This window comes from Triturus cristatus, chromosome 6 (assembly GCF_964204655.1).
Source record: "Triturus cristatus chromosome 6, aTriCri1.1, whole genome shotgun sequence".
Classification (NCBI taxonomy): domain Eukaryota; kingdom Metazoa; phylum Chordata; class Amphibia; order Caudata; family Salamandridae; genus Triturus; species Triturus cristatus.
The window spans coordinates 1,223,096,794-1,223,109,502 of NC_140589.1; the positions used below are offsets into that span (position 1 = coordinate 1,223,096,794).

Genomic DNA, 12,709 nt, shown 5'->3' on the forward strand with positions numbered 1-12,709 from the left:
ACCGCCGGAGGGACCCGATGGGGCAAATAAACGGCCCATGGCCGACACGAATACCTGTATCTCCTCCGGAGTCGCGTACGGCCTCGGGAAAGGCAGGTAGGTCGCAGGCAATAACGCAGGCTCCACCAGAGCCGTGGGGGAGTGATCCCCCGCCCCCAACACCGTGTCCCGCGACCGGCCCTTTGACTTACCTGTCCCTGATTCTGACGTACGGTGGTGTCGGCCCCGCGACCGGTCTCTTGACCTTCCGCGGGATCGTGAGCGCCGGGGAACCGAATATGCCAGGCATCTAACAACTTTCGGGAACACTCCCGCAAAGTCTTCGGAGCCAAGGCCTGACAATCGGCACACGCCTCGGGGTCGTGGGTGTGCCCCAAGCAGAAGAGACACACATGTGGGTCAGCCACCGACATGTTCCGACGGCAGGCCCGACAGGACTTAAACTTGGGCATCTCTACTGCACCAGAAGTCGAGAACTCGACAAAAAAAGAGAAATAAGTCTCTCGAAATAAAGTTAAAATATGAGTACTGCTCTCTCTCGGATCTGCGCTTGCTGGCACGGAAAAAGTAAGAACTGACGTCAGCGCGCGTGGGCACGTCCAAGTAGCTCCGAGGACGTCAGCTCGGCGACTACGACGCCAGCGCTGTACGCAGAGCTGCACGACAACGCCTACAGTCGCGCAAGGGTACTGCTGACGAAAACTTTCTGGATTCAGTCTGACGCCTGGGGATATTCTAAGGTAAGGAATCTATCACCAACGTGTCTCTTTCAGATAATGGTAATGCGCATGGGCATCGGCTCCATTGTTAGATTGTTTTTTCCCTCACGGAGGGCGGGACTGGAGATGAAGCAAAGGCATGCAGTAAACTATGACTTTGCAAAGTAGAAAGTATCAATATGAGTGAAAAAAAGAAGAAATAATATCTGTAACAACCGTAGGCGTGCAGGGAGGAGGGTGGGCCCATGTGAATCTACAGTACAACAGGCCACAAACAGATGCTTACAGGGTAAGTATCAATTTCCGTTCGTGGTATGTGCTATTCGTACATTTTAGTTTGTGGAAAATACGGACTTGTGCTGTTTGATTATAACATGGATTGTACACAAATTTCCACACCAGCTTCACCGGGAAACTGCAGGGAAATCCCCTTTTCTGCATGGTCACTCGAGATTTTCTGCCTTTTGCTGGACCCTACATTTTTGCTGGCTTTAGACCTCTATGCATGTTACCCCTAGTACCCAGCAGTAAAGTGCTTGTGCTCTCCCTTTTACCCTGGATGAACTGGCACATTCCTAATTAGTATATTTAACCTACCTATATGTCCCTATAGTACACAACTACCTAAGGCCTAGAAGTAAAATGTCGCTAGTGGACTGCAGCACCTTTTGTGCCATACACTATAGTGGCAGTGCAAAGATGACCTCGAGCCTCCCAGCGTAGCCTGGCTGTAGCAGTGTAAGAAATGCATTTCAACCTGTCAAAATAGACCCGTTTGACAGGTCAAAACCTCCCTTTGCATGTTCATTTAAAAGTACTGCATGTAGATATTTAATGTTAACATGTCTTGCAGCAACTGGCACTCAAAAGCTCTTTTTCACTGTGGCAGGTCTAGCTGTCCTATGCAGAAACCCAGATCACAGATTGAAATCCTTATACTGTATTTTGGGAATGGGACTAGCTAGACAAATATTAAAACAACTATTTGTAATAGTTATTAAAAATCCAATTCAGTGGTGAAGACAGTTTTAATAAATATTAAGGAATAATAACTATTAGAACGTTTCCCTTGACCTGCCTGAATTGTCAGAAGGTTAATTAGCATAATCCTCTGTCAGCTCCCAGACAGTAATGAATCTTTGAAAAGGTGTGAAAAAGGTTTGAAATGCTTTCCAGTAGCAAACAATAGGCTGACCTGAATGGCAGAGGTAACTCGTCAGAGCTTGGCAGACTAAGGATGTGTTCCTCCTTTTGACAGCACAGTGTCAAATCCAGCTTGATAGGTTGCTGAGCAACATACAAAACCTGGGGTGCACTTGAAAGGAATTTAATAGGTTGTCAAAACATTTGTTGTATATCCAGTGTCTGATTGTTGAAGAAACCTACTTTTGGCCCACCAGACTTTTGGCTCTGGGTTTATTGTGTATACAGTGGCTGCCCCAAACTGGATTTAATGTCAGATGAAGGTGGACGCTAGTATTAGTACACTCTTCACACACCCAGCCCTCAGAGCCCAGGTTTAGTGTGGCAAAATACTTTTGCCACCATGTAAGTGCCTAAAGTAAGTAGGGCTGGCCCGGGACTTTTACCCCATGGATTAGGGCATGCCCAGGAGTCAGTCCCACCCACTAGCTAGTACCAGGCATAAATGGGGTACCTCTAGGCACCCACCTCCTAACACTGCTGGATCTGAGGGAGAACAGAAGAGGAATGAACCAGTCTGTGACATGAGAGTAACCCTGAAAGAATGGACCGGCTCTCTTGCAACCAGGACAAAGAAGTGGACTCCAAGGATTACACAGCTGACTTCATGTTTAAGCAACTGAGACACCTGGACTGGATAATGCGGATGACCTCTGTGTAACTCAGGCGGAGTTTCTATGGGCTTCACCCAAGGTCCCTAGGGACTTTTGAAGTGTACTCCTGTGGTGGATTAGGACTTAAAAGACTAAGTCAGAAGATAAAATCTTTGACCAGGATGAACCTGGTGGCTGTATAGGACACCCGCATTACTGAGGTCAGCCTCAAACTGCGTCTAGGTCTCAGTAGAACATGACCAGTGACTATCGTTGACTCTTGTGTGATCTTTTGGGGTTCTTTCTGCTTAAGACTTTCAAAAATAATACCTCTAGCTCTCTCATTGTATATTTGTGATTTTTGTGTCATTTTGTTTATTAAATTAGTGGGCTTTTTACTGTTTTGAATTTTGCTTTTATTATGGTATTGGTACTGCAGAAATACTTTAGATGTTGCCTTAAGTTAAGCCTGTCTGTCCCGTACCATAGCTACCAAGCGGTTGCGCAAACATTCATTTAGTGATTTTGGGTGTTCACGGTACCATGGGTTGTGATTATCTAATTTCATACAGTAACTTTGTCCTGATGTCAATTGTAAAGTCACATTGTATTCATACTAGTCCTATGGAAATAAGAACCAAACTGAATAATAATACACTCAAAGGAAAAGAAAACTAGTGGGGCAGAGCCAACCAAGATCACAAAACAGCTCTGTGCACAGCTTCAGTGCAGTCTTCATTTCTAGGTCTTTTGCTCCGAAACAAGAACCACTCCCTGCAGCCAGAATGCTGGAAGATAACCAATGGAGAGTTGGAATATCTTCTCAAACCTGCCTTCTGAGGGTCAGAAAGGTAAGAAATGAGGGCATTCAGAGCCCCCGTGACACACTGGGGTCAAATTAGATGGAGGAAACAGCTTGTCCACACTAGTAGAGTGCAAACTAAAAACAAAATAATAAAAACACATGATTTACAAAAACACAGGAAATGGGTACTTTCCACACTGAAACTATTACGTGTCTAACCAATCCCTTAAAGGATGACCTGTGACATTCATGAAGTAATCACATGTACTTCAGTGATGCAGTCAATATTCTTTACATTTTAAATCTGTGATGAAGACATCATGAATTTTAAACTTTCAGCAGCTTTGCTGTGGATTCCTTCAAAAATTTGTAATGCAGTGCATTTTTTACCTCACATTTGAGATGCTGTTGCATTACTTCATATATTATAAATGAGAAGCATTAGATGGTCTCATGAATTCCACAGCGGTCATGCAGAAAAAGGCACCCTGAATGTAATAAGTGAGCAGCACAGTACCTCATTAATCGAACATTTGTTATGAACTACATGATCCCTCAGATTCAAATTTTGAAGTTGCTTACATCATTTTCGCTTCACCTTCTTGGATATGCTGCTTTACCTCACATAATACAACATAATATACAACAGCCATATTATATTATTCATGTAATGCTCTAGATTAGCTAATAAAATAAATGTGATGCAATGCAGTGCATCTTAACAGCAATTTGTGATACAGCACAATTCAAGAATTCCCTATTGCTGGATACTCCACATTATCCATTGAATATCATCTCTGTGGTACAGTGCACTTTTTCTTGCATTTGTCATGCAGCGCATTAACACAAAAGTCTCACATATATAATAGAGTGCAATAACCCACAAATTTCATGTCTCATAATGAATTACATACCTCGTGTAATGCTTTGGCTTCCTGCAGGTTTTGAGCAGTAACTTTGAAGCCATAGGAATTATTCAAAGTAGGTCCTTCGATCTGAGAATTTTCTTTTTTTGTGCAATTCACAGCAGCAAATTGATTCTATTGAGGAAAAATAAGAGCAGAACATTAGACTTGTTTAAGATCTAGTTTAATGCTGTCACTAGAGAGGCACTCAATGCTGGATCATAAATGTCGAAAGACGTGATAGCCCACATACGTCCAGGAAGGCCAGATCAATACCAGATAGTCATGGTATACAAAAAAGGTAACTTTACATATTATGCATGTAAAGGAAACTCATTTATGTGGTGAGTGGTTGTCAAGAAAAAAAATTCAGCTTTGGCCACCTTGAACTTAAGCTGGAGAACACTAATAACATGCAATGCAATATCTAAAAACGACTCATGTAGATTATCTAGCACTGGTTGCTGCAATTAGCCCCTTAATCACTTCCACAGTTGTGGTGTAGGATTAACTTTATTTGGCTTCGTGATAACTTAGGATTTTTACCTCCTAATAATCAAAGATTCTATAAGAGTTCTAGCTTTTATTGGAGGGTTGCTAGGCAGGTACAAGGATGCAGTTGTACTGTCTTTCTGAGTTGGTATCCTATAGTTCATCTAACTCAGTATCCTGTTAGATAAACCCTTCAAGCAATCACTGAAGTTTTGATTTCAGCTCACCATCTGATTTGTTGATCTCGATAATTAAGCATAATGAGCTTGCCCTATGTTACCCTATGGAAGAAAAGTGAGTTATCGGCTTTTGGGTAAGTACTCGACTGGCAGAGTTAAGGTTCTGGGCACAGACTCCGGGGTCTCCCAGGGTCAGGTTGGTACAGTTGTTACACCCTCAGCGGCACTGGGGCGGCTGGGTGCAGAGTGAATGTTATCCTATGGGAGGCAGGGGGGCCTTGGTTGGTGGCTGCTGACTAGCAGACCACGCGGCTGTGGGAGCTGGGCTCCTGGTCACTTGATCAGGGCAAATGGGAAGAAGATAGGAGTAGAAGTTGCACTGCCAGGGCCACTCGGGCAGCTAGGTGCAGGGTGCTTTTGAGCCTTCGGGCACTCAATGGATTTCAAAGGGAAAGCTCAAGGACGAACAAAGGCTGCAAGCTCGGGGACGAAGATTCTTCGGGTGCCACCACCACTTCGAGAGGTAAGTTGGGTAGTTGGAGGATAGGTAGGCACCCAGGAGTCGGGCACAGGGGGCCGCAGGGCGCCGGGTGCAGGGGTGCCTTTTGATGTCGGGAAATCTTACCCTCTGTTGATCGTGGTTGGGGGGGGTCCCTGGTTCTGAGGCTGCCGGCATCGCCAGGAGTGACGAGGTGAGACCTTGGGTGCTGGATTTGGCGTCACAGTCGCCGGGGGGACGTCCTTGGAGTCTTTGTCCACTCCGGCAGAGGCCAGGCTTGGCAGGTGAAGAGTGTGCAGGGTTCGCGGTTCAGGGCTGATGCCAGGGGTTAGAAACTTGCTTTGAGTAGAGCCACTGCCCATGGGAGTCCCAGATGCTCAGAGTCACAAGGTAGCCAGGTCCTCCGGGGTTTGTGAGGTTGTTGGCCACAAGAGGTGCCGGGATTTAGCAGGAGCAGGTTCGAGGGTCGACAGGCTGGTAGGGCTGGGGCCAAAGCAGTTGGTGTCTTCCTCTTCTTAGCAGCTACACGGCAGGTCTTCTTTCTTCTTGCTCTTCTTTGCTTTTTCGGAATCTGGAATCTATAGTAGGAAGGTTCAGGGTTCCCCTAAATACTAGATTTAGGGGCGTTACAGGTAGGTACACCCCCTTTCCTGCCACGCTCCTGTGGGAGGGGGGCAGTAGCCTAGTCCTGATTGGGCCGGGCTTCTCATCTTCAAGATGGTGAGCGCCTGGAGATGTGCTTCACCTCGCGCCCCCCCCCCCCCACCTGAGGGGTGGGGTTGGCAGGCTGGCACATCCCCTGTACTTACTTGGGGTTTCCCGCCAGAGTGGGGGTCAGAACCGGTGGGGGCCAGTTGCTGGGTACAGCAAGTGGCCTGGTGAAGCTCACAAAGGCGGCATGCCTTTGAAGCTTCCCCCTGCCCATCCTGGGGGAGGAGACCTAGCACCTCGCCCAGGATGTGCATTGTTGCAGGCCCAGGAGAGCGGGGGCTCTCCACCCAGGGGTCCAGCAACATGTCTGCTGTGTGGCAGCCTAGGCAGCCTCCCAGACAAGACGTGGATTGTAGGTTACGTTTCAGGGGGCATCTCTAAGATGGGTGCTTTGTACATCATGTCGACTCTTTGTTTTGTCTTGTACCCAGACACTCAGCCTGCAAGGACAGTGTGGTTGTGTTAGGGTGTAGGGCCTCTAAGGGTGGCACAATAAGTGCTGCAGCCCTTAGAGGCCTTCCCTGATCACAAGGCCCTGGGTACCTAGGGTACCATTTACCAGGAGCTGACATGTGGCCAGGGTTTGCCAATTTGGGGTTTTAGGTTTTAGGGAAGGAACATAGGCCCTGGGCACCCGACTGGCAGGAGCCCAGGGCACACTCACTCAAAGTACATTCAGCAATTCAGCAAAGTGTGGAGGCATACCATGCAAGAAAGATGGCACTTTCTCACAACAGAGAATCAGTAATTAGTAGTTGCTTAGCCAGAAAGCAAACCCAGAGTAGCCTGGGAGATCCTGAATGGCCAAAATTACATATCAAGGCATTTCATTAGCAAAGTTTATGCAAAGCTTCTAATGAGTGTGAAATCAATGGTCTCAGTGTTTTAGGCTGTCACCTCCAGCTAGGACAAGAAGAGAAGACATTATACCGGCACTTAAACATCTGCCACAGGTTCTTGAAACATAAGGATCATACCATAGCAAGAACCCTTCCAGGCAAACATAACATTAAATTCAACTCTGACTGACATCTTCATGCTTGTTGTATTACTAAAGGAATTATAAACTTAATACCAGAGTAATTCCTGCAGGTATTTTCTCAATTCCTAGCTTGAATCCTAATCTTGGGTTGACCGAATTTAGTGAACTGCTGAATACAATTGGCTTAAGGAAAGTGGATACATCTGCATAGCTACTTAGCACCACTTTTTCAAGAATTACGTTTTCTGGCATCGTTTTTAGGCACAGAATATTTATATTTTGTCAATAAGTGTGCTAAAAATTATAATCTTACAGGGTTGAGTTATGGGCTCTTGGAAATACCGGTTCATTGTATTTCCTTCATAGGGAAGGGTACTGACAAACATATTGCCAGAAACCTAAACAGTGTTCAAGTTGTAACAAGACACATTGATCATTACTGAATGGGAAAGCAGGCTGACTAGGGAGAGGGTTGTTAGAAATGACATCGCTTGGGCAGTGGTCAACGCTACAGGGCTTCATGGCCGGTAAAAAATGTACACATACATACACATTCAGAAAACAAAAGGTTAAAGTGATGTTACAGTAAGGTGTTTAAATAAGACATAAAAATAACATTTAAAAACCAAACGTCACTGAAGTTACCCAGTTACAATTTACTATACTAAGTAAAACTTGCACCCCCAGTATGAACTGCTTATGACCTCACATATTACATAAAAAATTACATTTTAATTGATGGTATCTCAAATGGCATCAGTGATGACACCACACACCTGATGTGACACCATTGTATACGGTTGGTGGATTTAAACTAATTCAATATGCTACACCTGTGGCCATTTCTATTCACCTTAATGGGGCTACACTCTTAAAAACTTCACACGGCCAGCAAATCTGACAGTTGCCACTGAAAAGACACCTTCCGTCAGGCCCTTTGTACAACCCACCGTAAGTTAGTAAAGTACACAACAAATTACTGGGATAGAGACAATGGCATACAACATTAGAGCCATGCTTACAACACAAGTGAAAGAAACCACGTCTAAGTGGGACACACCTACTTTCTACATTATTTAACAATTAGCAATACCTCCAAATCTTAACTAACGTTCTGGAAATAAACAATCACGCCTTATAAACATCCTCGTTACATAGAATTTGTCTATAGCACTGTATTTCAACTACTTAACATTGGTACATACCCAGATATCGGCTGTTGAATAATCTAATGTTAACGTAAGATTTGGTCTTTCTTACAGATTGCTTTTGAAGAGGCTTTAAGCCACAAACTACTTTCAAACATACCTCTGCAACCCGCATTAGGTGCGCTTAGCCTTTATGTAGTAATGTCTACATCCGAAACTTAGGTGATTTGTAAACAGTGCACCATATAACATTTCAAAATGCACAGTCAAACTTGTCTCCTAGACTTACGCTTTTTTCACATTACGGACCCACACGTGTACACTCAGTAACTAGATGCCATATATGACTTTGGCGTTATCAGTGATGTCACCAATTATGTTATTAATGTCATGAGTACGATAGTATGTGAGGTCATAAGTAGCACATGGGGTGCAAGTTATAGTCAGCTCAGTGAACTACAGCTGGTGAATGTCGGCTATTTGTTTTGTTTTTATAAATGTTAGTTTTCATCTGATTTCAACCACTATATATAACAGCACTTTAACCTTTGTGCTTTTCAGGGTATTTCTAGGGTCTTTCAACATACGGTAAGCTCTTATTACCAGTCCCAACTATAATGCCACTTTGACCTTTGACTTTAACCTTTGTTTTTTTCAGTGAATATATATTAATATATATACAAAGGTAAAAGGAATATTATAGTTAGGCGAAACTGTCATTTAAAACATACCATTTTAAATTAACAAAACTATTGAAATTCATCAGTTCTAGTTATCTCAAGTAACTATAACGTGCGAACCTCTCCATGCACAGTGTTGTCATCAATAATGTCATTTCAGATGTTGCAGTGATAGTATCTATGTCAGCGAACGTCATGAGTGATACAATATGTGAGTTAATTAGCAGCGTATAGCAAGGCCACTCGTCGTCGACACCGGCGCCATCCAGCTCACATCAACCCGCCCTGGACTTGCCACCTTTATGCAGCCCTACCTTCCCGGAGCAGGGTGATGATGAAGAGAGCTATTGCACCCCCGGTGGACGATCCTACAAGGAGGAAAACTGGTATGAGAAGCTGGGCGAGGCTAGTGGTCTGAACCCTCATCATACTCTGGCCTAGATTACTCCTCAGGTGCCCTTCCACTAAGGAAGGAGCGTCTTTCGTCACGGAAATGCTCAGGGCAGCAGAGGTCCTTGACCTACAGCTACCCTCTATCAATGTCAAGATCAACGTCTTGATCGAGGTGCTTCAGTTGGGGGTAAGTTCTGCGGCTCCCCAGCTCCCATTTAAGGAAGCCCTAAACTACGTTGTTATGGTGGCCTGGTCTAAACCCTGCATGGGGTCTACCATGCACAGCATGATTGCCCGTCAGTTGCACTACCCTTCCCCCAGAGACCTGGACTTCCTCAGACAACACCCCTCTCCCACGAGCCTGGTAGTGCAGGTCTCAACAGCCAAGTTTAACCCAAGCACATTCCCTACCACTCCCCCAGATAGGGAATCATTGAGACTGGATACCTTTGGGAAGAGGATTTTCTCTTCCACCAGTTTGGCATTCAAGACGGTGAACACCACATACTTCTTGGGCTGATCAACCAATACATTGTTTGGACTCTGTTGCGCAGCTGCTGCCCATGTTTCCTGAAGAGGGCCACGCAGTATAGACCCATGCACTGGCAGATGGCTGGGATGCAGTGAAGCTTACCCTTCAGTGCGGCATGGTCACCACCAACTCACTAGGATCCCTGCTGCCACTCCTGGCTAACGTCAATGGGGTTTTCAGGGGATGTCCAATTTTCTTTTTACAGACACGCCCTTTGATGGCTCAAGTCTATTCAGCGATAAGAGGGACATGGCGCTCGACCGCTTTAAGGAGAGTTGAGTCATCGACAGATACCTAGGCCTTTCGAGTTACTGACAACAGAATTGTGTAGCTGGGTTATGCCCTTTAGTATCTGGAAACCCCGCCTACCTTGCCACCGTCCATACAACTGGTGAAAGAGGGCCATCTATTTTTGCTCCGTCAGAGGTGCAAGCCATGCTGGCCAAAGGAGCCACTGAAAGGGTGACAGCATGAGAAGTAGGGCATGGTTGTTACTCACACTACTTTCTCGTTCCAAAAAAGTCTTCGGTGAAATCTCAGCTCCAAATCGATCTTCTGGATCTGAGGGTTATCCGATGGCACTGAAAGCCTTGCTCCCACCCTTTAAGCGAAGGCTGATTTAGGTGTTCATGGACACAACCGTCTTAAGGGATTGCAACAAACAGGGCAGGGTGGGTCATGGACCATGTGTCAGGAGGCTCTGCACCTCTGGATTTGGATGTAACGCCAGGACATCTTTCTGGTCATGTAGCTCCTGGCAGGATCTCTGAAAGCCAGGGCAGACAAACTAAGCCATTGATGTCTTGCAGGTCACGAATGGCATCTAAATCCGGAGGTGCCAAAAGTTTTGAACCATGGCGCGATCTACTCGCCACCACAAATGGTGCAATTAGTGCAAGATCAGTACTTCTGTGTGCTGCAGTTTGCAAACACAACATGAACAAGGGACTTCTGTGTGCCTTTCTGACAATACCGCTCCTGCCCCGTGTACTCAAGAAGATCAGGAACAACTGGGCCCAAGTCATCTTAGCGGCTTGGGTTTGGACGTAGAGAGTTTGATATACCAAACTCCTGAGCATGAGTATCTGCCCTCCGATCAAGCTGCTCTTTTGGGAGGAACTTCTTTCACAGCAGCAGCACGGGATCCTGCACCCGAACCTGCACACACTCCACCTTCATGCGTGTTCCTGAGATGTGTCCAGACCCCCTTCCTTGTGATCTATCACTGAATCAAAGAGCAGTCCTTTGAAATATAAAATGAGTCTCTTCCTTGCCCCTCCAGTATGTCCCATTCAGCTCATAGGAATGCAGCAATACATAAATCTGTCTGGGGAGATTCCTCTCTCTTCATGTTTTTAACAGGCAGGCCTGGGCTTCCCAAAATGGGACCCAGGGTCCTCCATACAATGTATTTTTGCAGGCACACTCAGTGTGCATTCATAGCACATTTTCTGTTCAGTACTAACACCTCTATGAATTGACCCTCAATGTGCACATGCATTCAGCACACGTACTAAGTTTGCGTGCACTGTTCAGCATTGATGCCTTTTCATCTTTAACCAGGGTGTTATTTTAAAACACAAGCACTACCAGCACTCACACTCACTGTGTGCACGCTGCACAACTGTTCACTCTTCATGTATTGTACTCCACGCAAGCACACATATACTCAGCGTGTGCTTTATCCACACATGCACTGCACAGCACTAAATCTCTTTTGTGATGTATTCCTCTCTGCATACATAGACTCAAGTACATGTATTAAACAAACCTGCACTACACAGTGCTGCTCCATCCTTATACTGTACCCCAGGGACACAAACAACTAACGCAGATTCATTACTCCTGCGCTATGCAACAGTCCACATCTACCTGATGTAGGCTAAGGTGAGCTAAACACACAGCAGCGGACTTTTAAAAAGGTGAGTAAGCCTTTAGGCCGCACTCCAGTGACACAGGGTAAAAAGGTTCTGTTCACTCTGACTGATCACTACATGGTCTGCTGCCATCACCACGCTCATGCTTAACTCCTGGTTAAGAGGTAGCCTTCCATCACTATGAGAGGAGCACTTTGATTGCCCCTCCAGGTCCAAAAGTATCGCATTCTGTGAGACAGGCCTATGTCATGTGAAACACGCAAGTTCCGTGGTCACCTATGCCACCCAGAAAAAAATATATATATCTGCATTGGAGATCCAGACAACAGTACAGTTGGGCACTCAGGGCAAGGGTACACATCGTGATCATGCAGAGGAATTATTTGTCCCAACATCGATCAGCCCTCACTGTTTAAATCATCTGTGACAAGCTTCCTTTAGGGATAGCAACATTTGTTCCCTCCCACCCTTTCATCATGCCCTAATGGGATCCTAATTTGGTTCTAATGTTTCATATTGGCTCCTCATTCAAGTCCCCCTGAGACTTATGACTTTTAAGACTGTTTTCTTAGTCGCCATTACATTGGGCAGGAGGGTCAGGGAGCTCCAAGCTCTTTCAGTTAATCTTCTGTACACCAGTTTCTACCCAGACAAATTGGTTCTTCGGACTTGCGCCTCATTCTTACTGAATGGTGGTGATTCCATTTCATGTCGGCCAAAATACCACGTTGCCCACATTTCTTGTTCCACTTCATTCTTCCACCGTCTGGATCCGAAAAGAACTCTGTCTTTTTACAGTGATCATACCAAAGAACAAAAGGTGGGCGAGCATCTCTTTATTAGACTCACAGCAGTGAAAAAAGGAAAGACTGTGCCAAAGAGAACCATCTCTTGATGGTTTGCACTTTGCATCAAGATCTACTACGTACTAGCTAAGAAGCAGCCTCCTGACGGCATGATGGCCCACTCCACCAGGGCCAAGGGCGCTACT

At 45.5% G+C, this 12,709-nt stretch overlaps 1 protein-coding gene across 2 annotated transcripts in view; it reads right to left on the reverse strand.

Annotated features, from left to right (window-relative positions):
- REV3L (REV3 like, DNA directed polymerase zeta catalytic subunit) overlaps positions 1–12,709 on the reverse strand; it is a 1,079,635-nt gene that overhangs the window by 305,749 nt on the left and 761,177 nt on the right. For both annotated transcript variants that reach the window (XM_085612140.1, XM_085612139.1), the window contains exon 16: positions 4,235–4,360. In XM_085612140.1, the coding sequence (XP_085468266.1) occupies positions 4,235–4,360 (126 nt within the window). The remainder of the gene's footprint in view (positions 1–4,234; positions 4,361–12,709) is intronic.